The 21,898-nt window shown below is 37.0% G+C and overlaps 1 protein-coding gene across 7 annotated transcripts in view; it reads right to left on the reverse strand.

Moving 5' to 3' along the window:
- Nucleotides 1–21,898, reverse strand: part of Rps6ka3 (ribosomal protein S6 kinase A3) — a 118,065-nt gene that overhangs the window by 42,718 nt on the left and 53,449 nt on the right. For all 7 annotated transcript variants that reach the window (XM_017798853.2, XM_008835727.3, XM_017798852.2 and 4 more), the window contains 3 exons: nt 14,293–14,409; nt 6,686–6,767; nt 41–121 (listed from right to left, as the gene is read on the reverse strand). In XM_017798853.2, the coding sequence (XP_017654342.1) occupies nt 41–121; nt 6,686–6,767; nt 14,293–14,409 (280 nt within the window). The remainder of the gene's footprint in view (nt 1–40; nt 122–6,685; nt 6,768–14,292; nt 14,410–21,898) is intronic.

Consider the following 21,898-nt stretch of genomic DNA (forward strand, 5'->3'; position numbering starts at 1 on the left):
CCAGATAAAGGGATGAGGTGGGAGGTGGTTCTGAACTTACCATAATGCAGTTTGACAATAAAAGGATGATTAACTTCTACCAAGATATCACGTTCCATTTTTGTCCGAACACGGTCTCGAACTATAAAAGATTGCACATATGATAAAACGCAATTATTTTTCAAATATTAAAAAAATTTAGCTCTCATTTAAATTAAAATTTTGCTTGTGTGCATAAAACATAAATTTTTATCGTTGTTGAGTTTACAGTATCAATATAAATTTACTTTTACTACATTATATAACCAAAAGTAATTGTATATATTTAGAAACTCTTGTGTTTTAAGTTAAATGAGTTTAATGTCAAATTTGGAAATATTTTAACTGAAGTTCTGGAAAATGGCAAAAACCATGCAAGTTTCTACAAAACAGGACATTTCATGAAATAAGACAAAAAAACCTGAAACAGGGTTCAATGCTTCTATTAACCTCGGCTCAACAAATGCTTGTTAAGAATCCATTAAATGTGGCAGACATGGTTAAGGATGAATATACCCTGAGAACTCTATTTTGAGGGAGGAAAATGAAAAGAGGAGAGATAAAGTGGAGATACTGTGGTACAGTTCAAAGAGTCTAAAGAACCTGAGTAAAATAATGGATTTCTTTATGACATTTTCATACATGCAGCATACTTTGATTATATTCATCACCTAATCATGCTTTATTTTTTATGTGTGCTTTACTTGCATATATACATATATATATGTATATTATGTGCTTGCAATGCCTGTGGAGGTCAGAAGAGTGTGTCAGATCCCCTGGAAATGAAGTCGTGGATGGTTCTTAGCTATCCTGTGGGGGCTGGGAACCAAACTCGGGTACTCTGGAAGAGCAGTCAGTGCTCTTAGCTGCTGAGCCATCTCTCCAGCCCCCCAATTACCATGTTTTGTCCATTTCCTTTCCTAAATAGTCCCTAGAAAGCATGCTTTATATCAGTTAACTTTTAATGCCTAAAAATGCATTTGTTAATAGTTATTCAAGCTGACAAAGCAATGAGAGGCCTCTGACACAGTTACTAGATTTAACCCTCTGGGACTTGAATATTAAGCTGAATAAGAAGAAAAGCTGCTTATGTTTCTAGGACTATACATGATAAACTGTATCCAGTAATGATTTACAAAATCTTTTAGGCTGACAGAACACTCTAGTTTCCCATTTAGTTGGTCTAATGCCAGTGATTTCTAGTTGATCCCACTCACTATATCAATAGGAACTTTAAAATGGAAAGAGATTTCTAGGTAAACATAGGTGTTTTGCTACTTTCTTCTAAAACTCTACTTAAATGACATTAACAGAAAAATTATAGTAGCATTTTCTTATCTGCAAGAGATATGTTCTCAGATTCTCAATGGGTACCTGAGATCACTGAAATACCAAGTCTATGCTATGTTTTTTCTATAAACACATACCTATGATTAATTTTAATTTATAGATTAGGCACAGTAAGAAATAAGTAATAATAATAAATTTAAATATAACAACAATATACTGCAGTAAAAGTTCTTTCTCAGCCTCTCTCAAAATACTGATTTTTAGGGTTGGAGAGGTATCTCAGTGGTTAAGAGAACTGGCTGCTCTTGCAAAGGACCCAGGATCGATTCCCAGCATCCACATGACAGCTAACAACTGTCTGTTAACTCCAGTTCTGGCAGAATATAACAATCTCTTCTAACCTCCTGACTGCTGTGGACATTGTATGACATGGGTGTACTTACATACATGCAGGCAATACACTCATACACATGAAATAATAAAAAAATAAAATGTACTGATTTTTCAGCTTTCCCCTTACAGGAAGGACTTTACACCCTTTCTTTGGCATGTTTGAATTACCAGAATCAGTGAGTTAGTGGTGTGGAGCCATTATTAACTAAGAGTTTTCTAATATAAGTGCTGCAAAAAAATTGTCTTATAACCAAGATAATTTCCAAGCAACTAATGGGCAGTGGGTAGTGCATTATATACAGATGGTTATGTTGAACAGAGGGATGTTTGTGTCCCATGGGACAGAATGAGATTTCATAGTGCTGCTTAGAAAGATGCACAATTTAAAATGTATTTATTTCTGGAATTTTCTGTTTAATATTTTCAGTTTACTAGTTGACTACAAATAACTGAAACTGTTGCAACAAAACCGCAGATTGAAGGATTACTTATAAACTCACAAGGACAAAGAAAAGAAGAGGAAGCAGTAACAGAAGATGAGTAGGGAATTAATGTAGCAGATTAGAGCTAAAGTCTAAGCCAATATCCTTTCTAACCAGCGTTTTACTATGTCACTATCAAGCAAGGGAAAAACAGTAAAGGATCCCAGGCATTGGAGGAAATGCTGTGAACACCGAAAATATAAAAAGAATAGCAGGAAACCAAGCGTGAGGACCACAACAAAACTAGCAAAGATGATATGGCACTCATGAATTAAGAGCGAGAAGCTTTGAAGCGATGAGGTGATGGGAGGAGCAAGTATGGCCAACGAATAAAATATAAGGAAAGAAATAAGAAATGGACACAGAACTAACGGATCAGAAAGCTTAAAGAGAAATCAATTTATTGTAAAGTCTCAACTCTGTGTGTATGCATCATGGATCTTGAGTGCAACAAACTGTATAAAGGAAAATGTATTATGGGAATAGGGGCAACCAGAAATGCAGATAATGACTGGAAATCTCTGTGTTAATGTTTTAGGTGTATTAATGCAGGTTTATTACTTCTGCTAGGAGTCTTAGTCTCTTAGAGATATATAGTAAATATGGAAGAGATTATGAAACATCTGCGATTTGTTTCACATTAAGAAAGAGGGAGTACATAGATTCGAAAAGAAGTATGAGCCGGTAAGCGTTGAAGCAGAAGGGTGGGCAGGGGCTCACTGTACTTTGTTTCTTTCTTAAATGTCTGACACATTCATAATGAAAAACTTTTAAAATTGAATAATCAGAGAACAAGCAAATACACAGAAATTAAAAATGATGCTGGAAAGAAAAAGGTAATAGGAGGGCTGAAAGATAGTTGAGATTTTCCCTGAAAATGAGAGACAAAAATAAAAAAGAGAAAGGATAAAAAATAAAATTAAGGCCGGGTGTGGTTGGCGCATGCCTTTAATCCTAGCACTCGGGAGGCAGAGGCAGGCAGATCCCTGTGAGTTCAAGGCCAGCCTGGTCTACATAGTGAGTTCCAGGACAGCTGGGGCTACAGAGAGACCCTGTCTCAAAAAGACCAAAAAAAAAAAAAATAAATAAATAAATAAAATTAAATTAAGGAAAGATCCAGGAGGCAGAACACACCCAAAGAGAAACTGTTACAAAATGGAAGATAAATGACAAAAAAGTTTCACAAAACTCAAGAAATGAGTTCCTAGATAGGAAGAAACCACCCCACATTTGGTATGATGAAATTTAACAATACACACTGAAAGATACTCCTACATAAATTTCAGGACACCAAAGATAAAGAACAGATTTTTATCTATAGGCTTCCACAGAGGAAAACCTGCTGACACACAAAGGACTGGGAAACAGGACGGCAATAAACTTCGTTAACTGTAACTCAGGAAACAAGAAGACAATGGAAGCAATGTCTTCAAATACACGAGGGGAAATTATTTGTGACCAAGAACTATACACATGATCAAATTCTAAATTAAGTGGGTTGAGTACATTTTCAGACATGCTATATCTCAAATTTTTTACCATGCATTTGCCATTTAGAGGTAACTACAAGGAGATATATTTAACCCAAACTAGGAAGTAAACTGAGTAAAAGATAGGTACAGAATTCAGGAAAAAATAATATAGAAAATATATGAAGGAACTAGGCTCCAGTGTACCATTTCATTCAGCTAGGAACAACTTTTATACAGCAGAAAGAATGAAAACCATACTGGAAAGATATAAATAGGCCAACTGCATGGGTAGCAGTATGAGAAAACTAATCTTCCATCTTAGGAAGTCAACAGATTATGGCTTCAAATGCAAACACTCAAAGAACTCCAAGGAGAGAGTGTGGAGTATTCTGGAGGGATCAATAATAAAGACCTTACTTAAGGACACAATCAAAATTCTCTAGCAGTTTAAACTTACGTAATTCTGGTATTCATACTTTTAAATATTTCCTTCCATAGTTTACGTCTATACAATTTTATGTTCTTATAATAGCCCAATTTGCTATTTTTTAGTTATAATTTCATTAATATTTGTAATATTTTAAACATCTTTTAATCATATCATAAACTTAGTACAATGTAGTTTTCTAAACATCCCTTTATTTTTGATGTCTGCAATTTTTATCTTATTATTATAAATAATGTTACAGTGAAAGTTTTCCATCATATGGACTCCCTTTTTGAGGCTATTTTCTCGGGTTAGCTTAGCAGCATTAATAATGTTCTTATACTTATTGTGAAACTGCTTTCAAATGATGCTGTCATTATATAACTATTATTACTTACTATGCATTTCTTTGATAGTTTTAGGAAATCCGAACACTTCCTTAAAGACCATTTATTTTATCTCCTGTGTAAACTTTACTCAAAGTCCTTTCACATGAGATTATAAAAGCATGTCTTAACCCCTACCTTCACCATTATTTTTATATTTACTAATTGGAATTCAACTATAAGGAAGAATTTCCTTTCTTCTCCATTAATTAATTGATTAACTCATGGATTCTTATTTAATTTGATGAGCTGTCATCTATTACTAACTATTGCAATGTTCCAACTGTCCCAGGTTTAGTTAGTAGGGCACGTTAAAGAACTCCAAATGTGCATTTTTTCTTCTGTGAGTGTGTATATGGTAAATGTGTGCGGGGGTGTGTTCCTATGCCCGGGAGGCCAGGGGAGGACGTCAGATGTCTTGCTCTATCACTTTCTGTTTTATTCCCTTGAGACAGTGTCTCTCACTGAACCTGAAGCTAGCAAGCCACAGAGGTCCTCCCATTTCTGTCTCACATAGTTCTGGGGTTACAGGTATGTACATGGCAACATTCAGCTTTTTATGAGGGTGCTAAGTTCTGAACTCAGGTCCTCTTGCTTGCATTTGTAAGTATTTACAAATGGAGTCATCTCTCCAGTCCCTTAATTCTTTATATTAATAGAATATTTAAGGCAAATATTTTCCTGATCCCATGCAAACTACTTTTTCTAATTTGTTGTTGTTGTTGTTGTTTGAGACAGGGTCTCCCTGTAGCCCCAGCTATCCTGAACTTACTATGGTACACCAGGCTGGCCTCCATCTCACAGAAATTGGCCTGCTCTGCCTCCTAAGTGCTGGGATTAAAGGTATGTGCCACCACATCCAGTGGGTTTTTTTTTTTTCTTTGACATGTTAAATTGTAAAATTCTGATAGGGTAGAATTTGTCATGGTGTAAGATTTAAGAGAAGACACTTGTTTTCCATGTATTTGTGAAATCATCATTTCATGTCCCATTGTCCTACTTTAGCGTACAGCACAGCAGGTATGCAATACCTGTATAAGAAAATTTAATATATATTGTATTACTTTGTTGTACTGATTTCTGTTTGTATTACTTTCCCTAATAACACACTGAGTCACTGCAGCTTTAAGTAAGCTTTAACTCTGGACAAAGCTGTGTCCTTCTTGGCATTCTTTACTAAAATATTCTTTGAAGTATTTTTCAAACAGAATTCTGCATCATTTTGCTAAGTTTTAAAGAAAATTCAGCTAGAATCTTGATATCGCACTAAGTATCTGGAGAGCTAAAGGAATATAAGAGTAACATTTTTTTCTTCTCATAGGAACTGGGTATTTATTTCCTTTTCTGACATCTTTAAGTTTCTCAGTTTTGTAGTTCCCTTTACAAACAGTATATATAATGCAAATCCTGTTACACAGAAAACTAGCCACTGTTCTTGCTTTTGTGAATGAACTGTCAGAGCTCCAACTATATGATTTTATAACATACCATTCAGGAGTATAAAGTTATAAAGTATAAAGTACTAAAAGGGCAAGGTACTGATGAAATTTATTCCCCTGGTTCTAACAAAAATCAAGTAAGTAGTAATGCCGTGGAAGTAAAGTCTGTACAGGAAAGAAAATATATTCAGGAAGGGAGCAAGAAATGAAAGCAAAGGATGATGTTTTTATAGGACTCGACAATATTTCTTGGTACAACATTCATACACATAAAATAAAAATAAGTAAATAAAAACATTAAAAACTCTGTTTAACTTCTAAATATCTTTTACCTATAAAAGCCAAATCCTACATTAAAAATTTCAAAATCAGAGACTCATAATAAAATTTTATTTGGAAACCAGAAGTCAAGATGGTTAAAATCCTTAGGAATAAAAGCTATTTTGCATCTAGGTAATTCATAAGTTTTCCAAAACACTCAAATAATACCATTAATTCGAAGATGAATTAAACCCAGTTTTAATCTTCTCAATTTCTACTTGCCCAAGATGAACTGATAACACTTCTTTTATAACATGTCAAGTTTTTTTCCCACTAGTCATATGACTCTTAGCCCAGTACGGGAAAAAAAAAAAATCACTAAAAGCTACGCTAAATTTAAAGCTGTTAACAGGAACCAATTCAGAAAGTGAGTGACCTCAGGGTCACATGAGATCTATGGAGACCTTTTGGTTTGTTTAGACCAATGAACATGACAAACAGCAGCAGCAATTACCTTTCAGCGTGGCCTTCTTTAATACCTTCATGGCATAAAGCTGCCTAGCATCAGAGCCTGAGATTTTTTTTACTAAGAAGACCTATATTTAAATGAGAGAAAATAAATGTTACAGAGTATCACAAACTATATTCCATTGTTAAAATAAGACCCCTTTCATACTGAAGCTCATTACACACACACACACACACACACACACACACACACACACACACATGCGCACAGAGATATATTCTAACACAGTATAACAGTATATACAGTATATACATGCATTTCATCCAAAATATTATCAATTATCAATAGGAGTTAAACAGTATAGATTGGGATGTCAATGTAAGTGAATTGAATTTTTGTTGTTTGCCAATTCCCAGGGAACATGGAATAGATATAGTAAGATAGAAAAAAATTCTTTAAACTATGCATATAAGAGAATAACCTTATATGGTTAAAGTATGCCACAGGTGGTAATAGCTCTGCTTTTAATGAAACAAAAATTCTTCTGACTCCAAAATTTTCTGTGCTGGGGATGAAACTCAGGGTCTCATTTGCACTAGACACACACTCTACTGCCAAGCTATAGCCCCAGTCCCACAACACAATTCCCTTTTTTTTCCTTCAACAATTTTTTTCTGATTATATTCATCTGTGACTCTGTCATTACTTTCTCATGTCTGGTTTCCACTCAGGCTCTTCCTCTTTCTACTCCCAACAAATCTTTCTACTTCTATGTCTTTTTTTCTATGGTGACCCATTGAGTTTAATTCGGTTGCTTATAGGAGCATGGGTTCCTTACCAGTGGCTACACCACTGAAGAAAATGTCTCTCCCTCCCCTTAGTAACCACTAACAGCCTGTAGATCCTTGGGGGATCGGTAGGGCTTCATGAGTCCCTCCCCCTAGTAATCATTAACTGCCTATAAATCCTCAGAGAGGGGCAGGCCCTTGTGAGCTGCCCCCATTAACATTCTTTATACAGGGGCTTCTCTTGCCAATTTTCTGTTGATATAATTATTCACTGAAGTGTTTTTCTGTGTCTGAAAACTACATATGCATCTCATTGCTGGGAAGAGTAACTTAAAACACTGGTAATGAAGAATTCTTGTCACAAATATTTACTGTGACACCACCTCTCCACCCTTATGCCAGCAAATCATCACATATATCTAAAGGTGAGGGACAGAATGCCCAGTATTGTTGTTTGGCATCTTGATTTTTCAGACATTCTGGGGTATTTTCAAAACAGTGTGGGATTTAGGCAAAATAAATAAGACATCATTTAAATAACTCATAGTCTACCAATAAACCTTACTCATTCCTGATATCTTCCAGCAAACCTTTAAAGAGACCTTTCAAATGAACCTCAATTTTACATTTATGAGAGAGAGAGAGAGAGAGAGAGAGAGAGAGAGAGAGAATGCTATGGATGTACCTGTGTATAAAGGACAGAGAAGGATGTTGGTGGCCTGCTCTGTCACTCTCTGAGATAGGGACACAGAGTTTCTCACTGAATCTGGACCTAGACTGGTAGATAGCAACTCCCAGCAACCTTCCTGTCTCTGCCCTCTACAGTGCTGGGGTTACAGGTGGGCATGGCCACACCTGGCTTTTCTCATGGATGCGGCAGAACTCAGGTCCTTATGCTTGGGCAGCAAGTGCTCTTACCCATTGAGCCATCTTTCCAGCATGGCATGGGGACCTAAATTTTAACTTATTTTTCCCTACTTATTCTCCCTTATCAGTGTTCTGGTTTTTGTTTTCACTTACTTGTTTTTGTTTTTGATTCTGAGACAGTCTTACTTTATATAGACCAGGCTGACCTGGAACTCATGACAATTTGCCTGCCTCAGCTGTCTCCAGACTGCTGTGAATTTAGGTGTGAGCCACCAAGCTTGACTGCAAGCAGTGTTCTTGAATTGACACAGGGGGTAAGAAGAGCAGTAATTACAAGCAAGGATTAAGTTCAGGGTCAGCTCTCAATTATCTGACAGCATACCAGGCTATTAGCACAAAATCATAAAATGATTCTTTCAATTGATTTCTAGGCAAGACAGAGTTTTCTTGTTTTGAGGAAATAGTGCAAAGACAATCAAATGAAAAATATCATATCTCACACATCCCAGAAGCAGGATGTGTTGCTCTTCTGTAATTATGTCCTCTCTGTCTGCACTAAGCCCCACCTAGTAACTTTCAGCCAGTTATAGGGAGCCAATCTAGGAGTAGAAAAGCAATCTTAAGGTGGGCTGCTGTTAAATGTGAAAGATAATCATAGATGTTAGTGATAGTTTGAACAGAAATACATTCTAGTTAGGTAGAGATAATTAGGAGATTCACCAGTTAAGCTACTTTATTCCATTGTATAAGGAAAAAAAAATCTATGGATTCTAAACTTTTCTTCAGTTCTTTGAAAGCACCTTCATAACAATTTTCAGCACTTTTTAGCTTTCATAGTGCTTCCACAAGCATCTGTAATAGATCATCATGAGAATCTTGAGAGGCAGGCCTACTAAACAATGCCTGTTTTACAGCTGCCCAAATGAGGTCTTAGAGAAGTCAAACAATTTGCCCAGCATCACAGTAGAGGTACTGGGGGAAAGATCCATGTCAGCTACCCAGTTCTGGTCTCCTGCTCATGATGGCCTTTAACCTGTTCATTTCTACCAGTGACCAGTCAAGCTCAGTGGGAACAGCAGGAGTTCCAGCTGCCATCTGACCTTCCTCACTCCCCCATGAAGCTATTCTAGGCTCTGACAGGTCATTCCCGTCCCGTTTCCTTGGTTTACACTGGCCTTTAAGGATGAGTAAGAAAGAAGACACCCTATTTTTACTGTTTGCTATTTATAGTAAGGTTCTTAAATTACTTTAAAAGAAATAAGGGGGAAGCACTTTAATTCCTTGGAACTTAAATAATGTGTTCCCTGAAATCTAATGTATAAAAATAAACTTATCTATTTGGGTTTACTGAATAACATCGTAATGCAATTTAATACCAGATATTATGTGTTTGACCTTGTATCATTTAACTCTCACCACTAGCCTATAAGGTCAGGACTATCAGTCATTAATTTTTTTTTCCAGAATTACATGTTAGGCAGCATGCTACTAGTTTAATACTGAGGCATAGCCCTGACACTTACAAAATATAGTCTAATGGGGAAGAAAGCCGATAACAATTTTACAAATGAAAAACTGCAAGTGTAGTAAATGCCATGAAGCAGAGGTATATAATGTTCTGAGAGGATATAACAAGAGAGTGTGACACAGGATGTCAGGGAAGGCTTTTTTTTTTGAGATCACAGGCACAAGAAAGGATACTTAGTTAAGCACAGGTCAGGACAGGGCAGGATATTTCAGACACAGAATAGGATGAGGAAATGTTTTTAGTAGGATGAAATATAGCAGGCTAAAGGACTAGAAAAAGACCAATAGATCCAGAACAGAGTTGAAAAGTGTATAAACTGATGCTTTAGAGGTGCATAGAGGGTCAGACTGAGAGGCGTCTCTGCAATTTTAAGAAACTGTCTTTATCATAACAACAAAGGGGGGCTACAGAGGAGTTAAACAGGGAGAGTATAATACTCGAGTATGTTGGCTTTCATGTAAATAATTAAGGCAAGAATAAATTTGGGAAGATACTGTTAGGAGACTCCTTCAACGGGCCAGGGAGAAAGAGTGGCAGCATATTTTAGAGAGGTGGCAATGGAGGACAGGAAATGACATGATTTCAGAAATATTTATTAAATCAACAGGATTTAGTGACAAATATTGGCAGGGGTGGTATGTATGTATGTGTATGCATATACACAAAGAGAGGGAAGAAGGGAGGGAAAATCTGATTTGAAAAAGATGTTAATACCTCTCAAGTTTCTGGCTTTCTTAACTGGATACCATTCATAGTGACAGAGAAAAGGGCCACAAATGGCCAAAGCATAGAGAATAAGAGTCTGCAGAGTATGGGTCCTTGAATAGGACTCCTATATTAAAATCCAGCAACCCAGGGCTCAGGGACCATTGCAGAACAGGGGGCGGAAAGAACCAGGGGAGGAGGTGTAAGACTAAATAGAGTCTTACAGGCTCCTGGGACCTGGCTCATATGAATCTACAGTAATTGTGTCAGCATGCACAAGACCCATGCAAACTCAAGCAGGCAAAAACCCAGCATAGAAGTGGCAGCAGGCCCTAATCTTAGCCTGAGACTTATTGGGCAGCTGATTATTACTGGGTGAGGAATAACTGATATTCTTTAAGGAAGTGACTCTAGATAGGCTGACTAGACTCCAGTGGATGAACTTGCACTGAGGGACGTGTGGGGACACTAACTTGACTAGACAGACCTTAACATAAAAGACAGAATGCATAAAATGCAGTGGGGGGGAGGGGACTATGGGAGGATGCTGATGGGGAAGGGGGTATAAAGATGATTAAAATGTGCATGAAATACACAAAAATTCAATAAAAATATATAAAAAATATGAAATAGGATAGGTTTGGGGATGGGAAAGATCATGAGTTTGGTCTTAGACTCACTGAGCTCAAAGTGTTTTTGAGACATATAAATGGTGTTAAAATATGTAGCTATAGATAATAATTCAGAGCTTTAGGAGAAAAATTAGATTGGAAATATAAATGTTATGTCAGCAATGTGTGAGCTAAAATTAAGACAATGGCATACAAAAACATCAATCAGCAAGGAGTATAAGGAGATGGCGGTTTAAAAATCAAACCTCAAGGAACTTCAATATTTAATGACATGCTAGAAAAAAGAAATGGAGCTCCAAGAGGTTAAGTAACTTGCTGAAGAACACACAGTTACTAAGTAGAAGAAAAAAAATAAAGTTTAAGTCTGGATGACCTAGAGCATAAAATTATAACTATTGTGCTCTGCTGGCTACCGAGTCTATACATGGATTAAAAGTATGCTATGAGTTTGAAAGAAGTTAAACAAATATAATAAATTATCTGTGAACCAAGAACTGTTAGTCTCACTAAAACATACAAGAGAGTTACAGTGATACTGTTTTGATGCTTGCAGAGAGGTGGTAAGGAATCACTGTACTGTCAAAGCTGAGTGCAACCTCGGAATAGTCCTCTTGCTGACAATGGGTTTGGAAAAAAAAAATCAAGCAGTAGTATCAACAATGCTATACTTAAAAAAAATGTATTTATTTTTTATTTTATGTGTATGCAAGTATTGCCTGCATGTAGGTAAGTGCACCTGTGTCATGCACTGCTCACAGAGGACAGAAGAGGCTATCGGATCCCCTGGAACTGGAGACACGGACAGTTGTAAGCTGCCATGTGGGTGCTGGGATTTGAACCCGGGTCTTCTGCAAGAACAGCCAGTGTTCTTATCTGCTGAGCCATCTCTCCATCCCAATGCTCTACTTCTTAAAATAGAATGAGGTGTTCGGCAGGGGGATATGAAGAAAACTGATGAAGATACTCATGGCACTTGGGAGGCAGAGGCAGGAGAACGATAAGGAATTCAAGGTTAATCTTGGCTAGAGGGAGATCCTTTCTCAAAACAACAATAAAAACAACAAGACCAAGACAACAAAAAGAAGACAGTTGGCAGCATCTTGATTTTCATTCATCACACTTAGTGATGGGGTTTACCCATCATACCCTTAGGCCCTAGGCTCAATCTCACCAGTACACATAAAACAAAATAACAAAGCAAAGCAACAAACATACCCCAACAGCAAGACAACAAAGGCCACACCATCTTAAAGATAAAATCAATTTACTGAGGTTTCCACTACACTTCTGAATGACTTCATTGATATTTGCTATACTTACTATTAGTGAGAAACAGAAAATATTGCTGGTAGAGAGACCAAGAGCAATTCGTAAAATATTTGTTTTGCCATATGATGAAGTATATATGAATTCTAAAAACCAACTTTTCTTGATCTAGGTTCTCATTTTAGTCCAGAATGGCCTTAAATTGACTATATAGCCTAAGCCAGCCTCAAATTCAGGGCAATCATCCTATCTCAGCCTCCTAATTTCTGGAACTACAGGCCAGACTCAGATTCATGCCTGATTAAAAAACAAAACAAAAAAAAAACCAACTTTTTAAAATTTAAAGATCTTTAAAACTTTATTCAGTTCCTTTAAACTATTATTTTTGAGATAGGGTCTCATGTAGCACGGGCTGGCCTCAAACTCTCTATGATCCACCTGCCTGCACTTCTGAAATGTGGGGATTACAGGCTTACATCACCAGGCTTTGTCACTAGGCCCCTTTTTTCCTTGTAACTTTTATTTATTTATCTAGTGTTACGTGTATATATGAGTACCTGAGCATATGTATGCATACCACATGTGTGTAGGAGCCTGCAGAAGTCAGAAGAAGGTATAGGGTCCTCTGGAACTGGAATTACAGCAGTTGTGAGCTTCCACATGGATGTTGGGAAACAAACCATGGTCTACTACAAGAACACCCAAGCTCTCTTAACCACTAATCCATCTCCTCAGCTCCTCCTTTTAACTATTTTTTATTAAGTATTTCATTTATTATTTTTTATGTATGTGTGCACTTTGTGCACGTAGGTAAGTGCACCCGTGTCGTGCAATGCCTGTGGAGGACAGAAGAGGCTGTCGGATCCCCTAGAACTGGAGTTATGGACAGTTGTTAGCTGCCATGTGGGTTCTGGGATTCGAACCCAGGTCTTCTGTAAGAATAGTCAGTGTTCTTAACCACTGAGTCATCTCTCCAGCCACCCTCCTTTTATCTTTTTTTCGGTCTTTTTGAGACAGGGTCTCCCTGTAGCAGAGATCCACCTGCCTCTGCCTCCTGAGTGCTGGGATTAAAGGCGTGCGCCACCACGCCCAGCTTTCCTTTTAACTTTTAAAACTAAACCTTACTTCTTTTTTACTTAAAATACATATGCATATTATTTTATTATTTTTATTTATACTTACGTGTATGTGCATGCCCACACAGGCCAAGAAGATGGCCTCAGATCCCCTAAAGCTGGAGTTACAGGTGGCTGTGAGATACCTCATACGGGTGCTGGGAACTGGACTCTGGTCCTCTGAAAGGGCCGCACATGCTCTTAAATAGCTGAGCTATTTCTCTAGCTCCCCATATATATATTTTAATACAATACATAATAGCTATACATATGTATGGGGCATAATGTGGCAATTTGATAAATTTATGCAACACTTAATGTTCAAATCAGAGTAATTAGCATTTCCCTCTCTTTAAACGTTTATAGCCAGGAATAGTGGTACATGCCTACAATCCTAGTACTCAGGAGATGGAGGTAGCAGGATTGTGAGTTCAAGGCCTGCCTAGACTACATAGTGAGATCCTGCACCTCTAACACAAAATTAACACACAATATTAACTTTCTTTGTGCTGAAAAACTTCAAACCTCTCTTCTAGTTCTTAATGAAGTATATAATAATTTTTGTGAGCTATAGTCATAATACTGTGCTATGTGCTACAGAATATTAAATCTATTCCTTCTATGTAACTATATTTGGTGCCCATTAGTCCCTGCTCCCTCCCCTTCCTTGGCTTTAGTGACTAGCATTCAACTTTCTACTTCTATGGAACTTGCATAAACTTTTTTTAAAGAGCACACAATTCTGACTTACCTTTCCAAATGATCCCTGCCCTAATACTTTTAAAAGTTCAAACTGGGAAGGATCTGCCTTTTCATGGCCTTCCTTCACATGATGTGTGATTGCGATTTCTTTGATGCTGCCTTCTTCCTGTTGAAGTAAATAAAGCAGAGGAAACACAGAGTTAGCCAGAATGAATTTTTTTCACTAGGAATCAAATAATTTTGTTAGTACAACATATTAGAAACTAAAATTAATATACAAAACTACCCTTTACTGATTTATCAAGTGGATAGAAAACACATGACAAATAATTATACTTTCAGGTTAAATGTTCAGAGAATTATGGTTTCCTCATTAAGGCCATATGGCTACCCTAATGTAGTAGTTTCTGAAAATGAGTAGTAAAAAGAAAAAGAACTTCTGATAGAGGATTCTAAGACAGAGGCTGTACATAGTTTGGAGGTTATCCTACTACCTAGGGAGCTTACTTGGACTCTCTCGGAACTCTGGCAACAACAATATTAAACAATTATTTTGTAATTTCACATGCATTATTTCCTATAATTCTAATGGCAACCCTGAATGGCACATATTAGAGCAGAAGCAAGAATTAGCTGATTCCAAGGTGTTACACTATTCCCAAGTAACTTTCTCTGAATTAGACAAGGTACCAGGGCTGAGTGATACAGCTGTTAGTGGTTACATCAGGAAAGGCAGGAAGGCAAATTACTAAGATATTGTTTCTTTTTTTTGATGTAAGGTCTCACTATGTAGCACTGGCTGGCCCAGAACTTGCCATGCAGACCAGGCTAGCCTTGTTCCACCTGCCTCTGCCTCCCAAGTGCTGGTATCAAAGGCATGTACTACCATGCCTAGATTCAAATCCCACCCCCAGCTACCTTTTTAATTTAATTCTCCATGCTTTCTATTCAAACTGACCAGTATTTTCCATTATACAAAATTACATGAAAAAAAAAAAAACTCTAGAAGTACAAATGAGGGGACCTGAGCAGGAAAGAACCAAAGTATCAGGAAATATGTCTAGACAAGAAAAAAATTCAAGTGAACATTGAGGAATCAGCTCCAAATTCTTAAAAAAAAATAAACAAAACTTTCTGAAAAACAACATAGGTGAGTTGGGGCCAGGCTGCATTACACGAGGTGTACCAGGCCAGCCAGAGCTACATAGTGAGCCTCTATCTTAAAAAAAAAAAAAACCAGCAAATAGCTATTAAATATCGACCTCATATCAAGTCTGTATTAGGTGCTTTTTAACCTTATATTTATACTTTCTCATGTGCTCTCCCACTCATCATTAGAAATTTAACAAATCTTTTAAGGGAAAAATGGTTTGAATACTCTATAGTCTGACATTTAAAGAGATTAAATGAGGACTAAAGATCACAAGCCTGTATGCCTACACGTTGTAGGCTTAGGGTTCTGTAACTTCCAAAACAAGGCCCATTCTACTACACTACTCTAAGGCTGTTAACTATTCTTGGTGGTTTCCCATCCAAGAACAATGACAGGAACCTATAGACTATGCTCCTAGTTTTTGCTGTTTGTTTTAGAGACAGTGTAGGCAACGCTGACCTTGAACTTGTGGTAATCCTCCTCTCTCAGTCTCCTGAATTCTAGGATTATAAGCATGAGCCATCATGCCTAGCTCTAGCTAGCCCTTTATCTGCTGATTAGAGCACTGGTGCTGAACTCTTGGTAGCACAGCCCTACCAATAATTATTGTGTGTGTGTGTGTGTGTGTGTGTGTGTGTGTGTGTGTGTGTGTGTAATGTTTGCATGCTTACTGGTTTATAAATTACATACACATAAAGGAACTTCTCCTTTTCCATACCCGAATTATCATCACATTGTATTTTAAAGGCTTAACGGACTGCAAACTTGACTCACAGAGCAAAGAAGTTCATTGGTTCGATTTTAGCATGTGCAAATTAGTTCCTGTGGAATCTAGTAATCATTTATGTCTTTAACTCATAAGGCTATGAAGAACTACACTTTTTTATTTATTTTAATTAAAAGAAGCATTTCATTACAACAGCATTAACCTATTCAATAACATTTTTCTGAGCTAGGGTACATCTCTTTCAAAATTGGCTGTACATTTCTAGGTTTACAGATGAATTATTACGCTTATATAATCTTTTACTCATTATAAACTCTATAAGACATAAAATTAAATGAGGTTCCAATGTTTAAAAAAGATCTCCACTACACTTTTTAATGTTCATTGTTTTGTTGTTTCTCTTTTTGAGTAAGTGGGATGTGATTTTATCAGGTTACCACATTTTTGTACTTCATAGTCCACAGCACATACCTACTACAATGTCTTTCACAAGGACGCAACATAAGTGAGGAGAAATGGCTCCTGAATTATAAACATTTGGCATACTGTAGCAAGCAAACGGAATCAAGCCTTACTGTTACTGTTACACAGTGTGGGCTACAGTCAGGAAAAGGATCTCATAATAAACAGCAGTTACTATTCTTGGCTTTGATAACTACCCATCCTTTCCTCTCGTATCAGTTAAGTTACTACAAATGCAGTCTCCCTTTGATCTCTTCACTCAATAAACATATACTGAAATATCAAATAAGGTACTTGGAATACTTTTCCTTCTTTCTTCTTCCAGTTCTAATGATACCATCCATGTGTAACACTTCAATCTTTCATGTAGAAAACTGAAAGGACTATGGTTACCCATAATACCCTTTCTGCTGTGTGTACTCTAGTTCATCTTTTCTGACACATTTTCTGCAAGTATATAGCTCATTATATGAACTCTCCATGCTTTTCCACATTGAATGCACCCTTGGCATTTAAGGCCCTCTGCAATATGGCTTCAACATACTTTTCTGGTGTCCTCCAACATTTATTATACATAGTCTTGTCAGCCTGAGATATTTTTAAAATTTATTTATGTGTATGTATGTGTCTGTATGTGTATGCACATGAGTGCAGGAGCCTGTGGCGATCAGGAAACAGTGTTGGATCTGCTGGAGCTGGAGACAGATGGCTGTGAGCTGCCATGTGGATGCTGAGAACTGACCTGGGGTGCTCTACAAGAGCAGCAAGTACTGTTAACCACTGCATCACCTCTCAAGGTCCTGAGTTATTTCTTCTTCCATATTTTTTTTTTGTTTCTAAATCGAAGTAAAAAATGTACATGGATAACAAATCAGATTGTGGCAGAATAGCTTATGATGAAAAACATGAATTTTTTACCCTGCTATCTATATTTTCAAATCAATTAGTTTTGCATTTACTTTGATGATTTATTTTTTTTATTTTTTACTTTGATGATTTATTAAGTTTAATGTCTACTTAAAAATAAGATAAAAGGTTCACTTATGTCTCTTCTTTTTCTATTATTTGAAAATTTTATTACTTTTACTTATACCTTTTTTCTTTCCCCCAGTTTTTGAATAGAATCTTAATTCCTTATTGTGTAGAAGAAAGTCAATAGTGCCCATGTAGTCTTTAAGTTTCCCCTGCTTGTGGGTAGCTATATTTTTACAGTTACACCTATTAAGAAAACTATGCTCTGAGCTAGACACACTAGAACATGCTTATCACAGCTCCAGGGAGGATGAGGCAGATCCGGAGTTGGAGGTCAGCCTGATTCAAGGTGTCTGTGGATGGAGGGGAAGGGGGTGGGAGTGGGGGGGAAACACATTGATGCTGTTTTGCAACTTAACCAAATCCTTTAAGTGCTCTCTATAGTATGATCCTAAGTTGTATGTCTACATAGCAGCATTCACATTATCATGATAATGTATCCCTTAAGTGCAAGCTAGGCAATACACTGTATCTCCCGGAAGTAGAATTAGGGATGGTTGATAGATTCCATGTTGGGGCTGGGAACCAAACCCTGGTCCTCTGGAAGAGCAGCCAGTACTATTAACTATTAACCACTGAGCCATCTCTACAGCCCCAGTGATTTACTAAATTTCCTTTCATATGGGCCCCCTAGCAATGATTCCCAAAACCAACTCAAGGGACTTAAAAAACCCGCTTTATCAAATGCTTAAATTCGTAATATTTTTTACTTTGATTCTTATTTCAACCATGAATTTCTTATATACAGTTATTTATTTTTCCTCTACCTAACGGACCCTCTACCATGCTTGGGAGGCAGAAGCTAAGTTTACCACTATTCTTAATCTTATTAACTATACAACCATACTTCCCATTTTTCTAAGAACGCTTTGTACACTGGAGACATTTTATCCTCTCATAATGATTGTTTTCTAGGTTGGCCACATACTCTCCTCTTAGGATAGTTTGTCAGTGCTTTTCTGGCTGAATCTACTATTTGAAGGTTTATCTCCCTCTTTTTCAGATTAACTCATAATTTCCTATGTAAGATGATATAGAAGAAAACATTGGCTTTTGTTTTCCTGAGATAGGTTCTTGATATTTAGCCCAGGCTGGTCTCAAATTTGCAATTCTGCCTCAGTCTCCTGTGTGCTGGGATTACAGATGTGAGTCACCATTCCTTGCTGGAAGAAAATTTACTAAACCTCATATATGTATACATTATTTTGTCTTCATGTTTGTAAAGTTTGGCTTGGTATCGAATTTTAGACTAAAAACAATCTTGCCTCAGATATTTGGTGCCATTTATCCACTGCTTTCTAGCATCTGTGTTGCTTAAGAGATGGGCAATTCTAGCCTAGCCACACTTTTTAGTTGATGACCTGTTTTTTTATCATATTTATTTATTTACATGTGGCATGGCACATGTACAGAGGATATCAGAGGACAACTATGTGGAGTGGGTTGTCTCCTTTGCCCATGTGGTACCTGAGAATGAACTAAGATTGTCAGGATTGCTGGCAAGTGGTCTTACCTACTGAGCCATCTCACTGGCTTGCTTTTTAATACTTAAGAATTATTTTCTTTGTCTTTAAAAAAAACTCCACACTAAGGAGAATCTGCTTTCTCTCAGGTGAGTAGAGAACTTTTACCATGTAAAGATCTGAATTCATTTTTAGGGTTCCTATTAGTTGGATATAGTATATTTGAAATTAAGTATTTTATCTACTTTATGTCTCTACTTTCTGAGAGGTTTTCTTGACTATCTTCCCACTCTTATATTGACTGAATTTTTTGTTGTTCTTTTGAGACAAGTCCTCAAGGCCCAAGTTGGTCTTAAACTCAAGCCAATCCTCCTGCATCAGCCTCCCAGTACTGGGATTACAGGTGTGAACCATCACATCTAGTTTTATGTGGCCCTAGGTATTGAATCCAGGATTTCTTGCAAGCAAGGTGAGCACTCTACCAACCATTCCCACCCACTGGTACATCTTATTTTAAAATAAACTTAAGTTCTTAGTTAAAAAAAATTTTTTTCTCAAATCTTTGAAAATTTTATACAACGTATTTTGATATTCAGAACTCCTCCTCAATCTCTAGCCCCATTTTACTACCCACCTCCACCTTCATGTCCTCTATTATTATTTTTTAAGGGCCTACAAAGTTTAATTTGTGTTCCCCAAATGGTCTTGGGTGTGGGTCCATTCCCTGAAGCCTGGTCAGTTTATCCAGTACCACATCCTTAAAGAAAACTGACTCTCCTCCCCGTGGCTATTAATTGCTGATAGTTTCTCAGCTAGGGCTGAGGATCCTTGTCCATCTCCCTTGTTCATGCTGGGTTTTTGTCTGTCTTATGCAGGCTATACCACAAGCAGTACATGTTCGTATGTGTAACTGCCATGTTGTGTCCAAACAACACAGTTTCCTTGTAATCATCCACCACTTTTGGCTCTTACAATCCTTCTGCCTCCAATTCCACAATTCTTATTATTTATGTGTATGTGTGTGCCTTAGGAGGTCAGAAGGTAATGGGTTCCCTGGAACCAGAGTTATAAGCAGTTGTGAGTCAAATCAGTGGATGCTGAGAACCAAACTCTTATCATCTGCAAGAGAAGCAAAGCAAGGACTCTCAACTGCTGAGCCACTGCTCCAACCTCTTAGGTTGTTTTTTTAAAAGAGCAACTTCCTCCAGTCCTCACCCTCTTCCCACAGATGAATATAATCATTACAAACCTCTTTGAGGAAACAAACTAGAATTTTAAATATTTCCTTTCTTTTTTCTTTTTTGATCTTTTTGAGACAGGGTCTCCCTGCAGCCCCAGAGGTCCTGGAACTCACTATGTAGACCAGGCTGGCCTTTAACTCACAAAGATCTGCCTGCCTCTGCCTCCCAAGTGCTGGGATCAAAGGCGTGTGCCACCACGCCCAGCACAATTGTAATTTTTAGTGATACACACATACCTGTCCTTGACACCACATACACACAAAAAAACTACCTTATGTTGTGCACTGAAAACAGTTACAAATTCCCTACTGCTATTTTCACAGTCTATGTTCAGTTTTTAAGCAAAGGTTTGACCATAGGCAAAATTTTGAGGCTGGCAATGAATTTATATTACAATTCTGCATCATTCTTTTAAACTTCCATATCTTTCTGACATTTGTCACCCATAGCTTAAGGGTACTGAACACCTAGTACTAGTATTAAAGGCCATTAGGTTCATTCTCAGTCTTTAAGTTTCACCCTTCAAATAGGAAAAAGGTTACTTGGTATTTCCTTTTCAAGATATGAGGAAAAAATGTAACTCTGACCCTAAAATGTAAAAAGGATTAAAGAAGGCCGGGCGTGGCGGTGCATGCCTTTAATCCCAGCACTTGGGAGGCAGAGGCAGGTGTATCTTTGTGAGTTCGAGGCCAGCCTGGTCTACATAGTGGGTTCTAGGACAGCTGGGGCTACAAGGAGACCCTGTCTCAAAAAGACCAAAAAAAAAAAAAAAAAAGAATTAAAGAAAAGGGACTTAAATTTTTTAGTTATAAAAAAAACCTAATTCTAATCATGCTAACATTAAGAAAACAAACTGGGTGACATTAACTGATTTTAAAGAATGATTCAATGTTTGGCACTATGCCCTACCTTGTATACATAATTTCCTTTTTCCTCCCCTCCCTTGAGTCAGGAAATGTATCCTTGAGGCATTTATATTTTCTAAATTGTTTGGAATACCCCTGAAAATTATTAAAGCTTGAAGTAAAATATTTAAATGTTCCTCATTAAAAGACAATAAAATATTTTCTAACTATGGATCTATAACCATTTCTTGGTGTAACATCAAAAGACCAAATAAATGGAAAATTTGTTGGCTTACCACTTAATGGCACTGTAGACTAAAGTCATTGAAATACCACTTTCCACATGGATCTTTCTAGTTCTTTTAGTTTATTTGTAAAGAATACTTTAACTTTCATTTTTTATTTGATCTATATCTACATAAATTATTTGGTGTGACAAAACAATAGGTTGTTTATGCAAACCATAGTAAGAAACCACGTTTTAATTTATTCTAGATAACAATTTGATTAAATGCAATTTTTTTCACTTGTTAATGAAATAAAAAATGAGTTCAGGACTATTCATTTAACCAAATTCTTTAAGAGACTGCTATAAGCCCACTTCTTACATGTCTAAACGAAAAGAGCATTTCTAATTCTCCAGAGCAACATTCTCGAAACTGCTCAAAGAACAAATTTTTCCCAACTGCGAATCCCAATTAGCAAGTTTAATTCTCTTTAAAGAGCAGCAAG

The sequence above is a fragment of the Nannospalax galili genome, unplaced genomic scaffold, assembly GCF_000622305.1.
Source record: "Nannospalax galili isolate Female #2095 unplaced genomic scaffold, S.galili_v1.0 scaffold217, whole genome shotgun sequence".
Lineage (NCBI taxonomy): Eukaryota > Metazoa > Chordata > Mammalia > Rodentia > Spalacidae > Nannospalax > Nannospalax galili.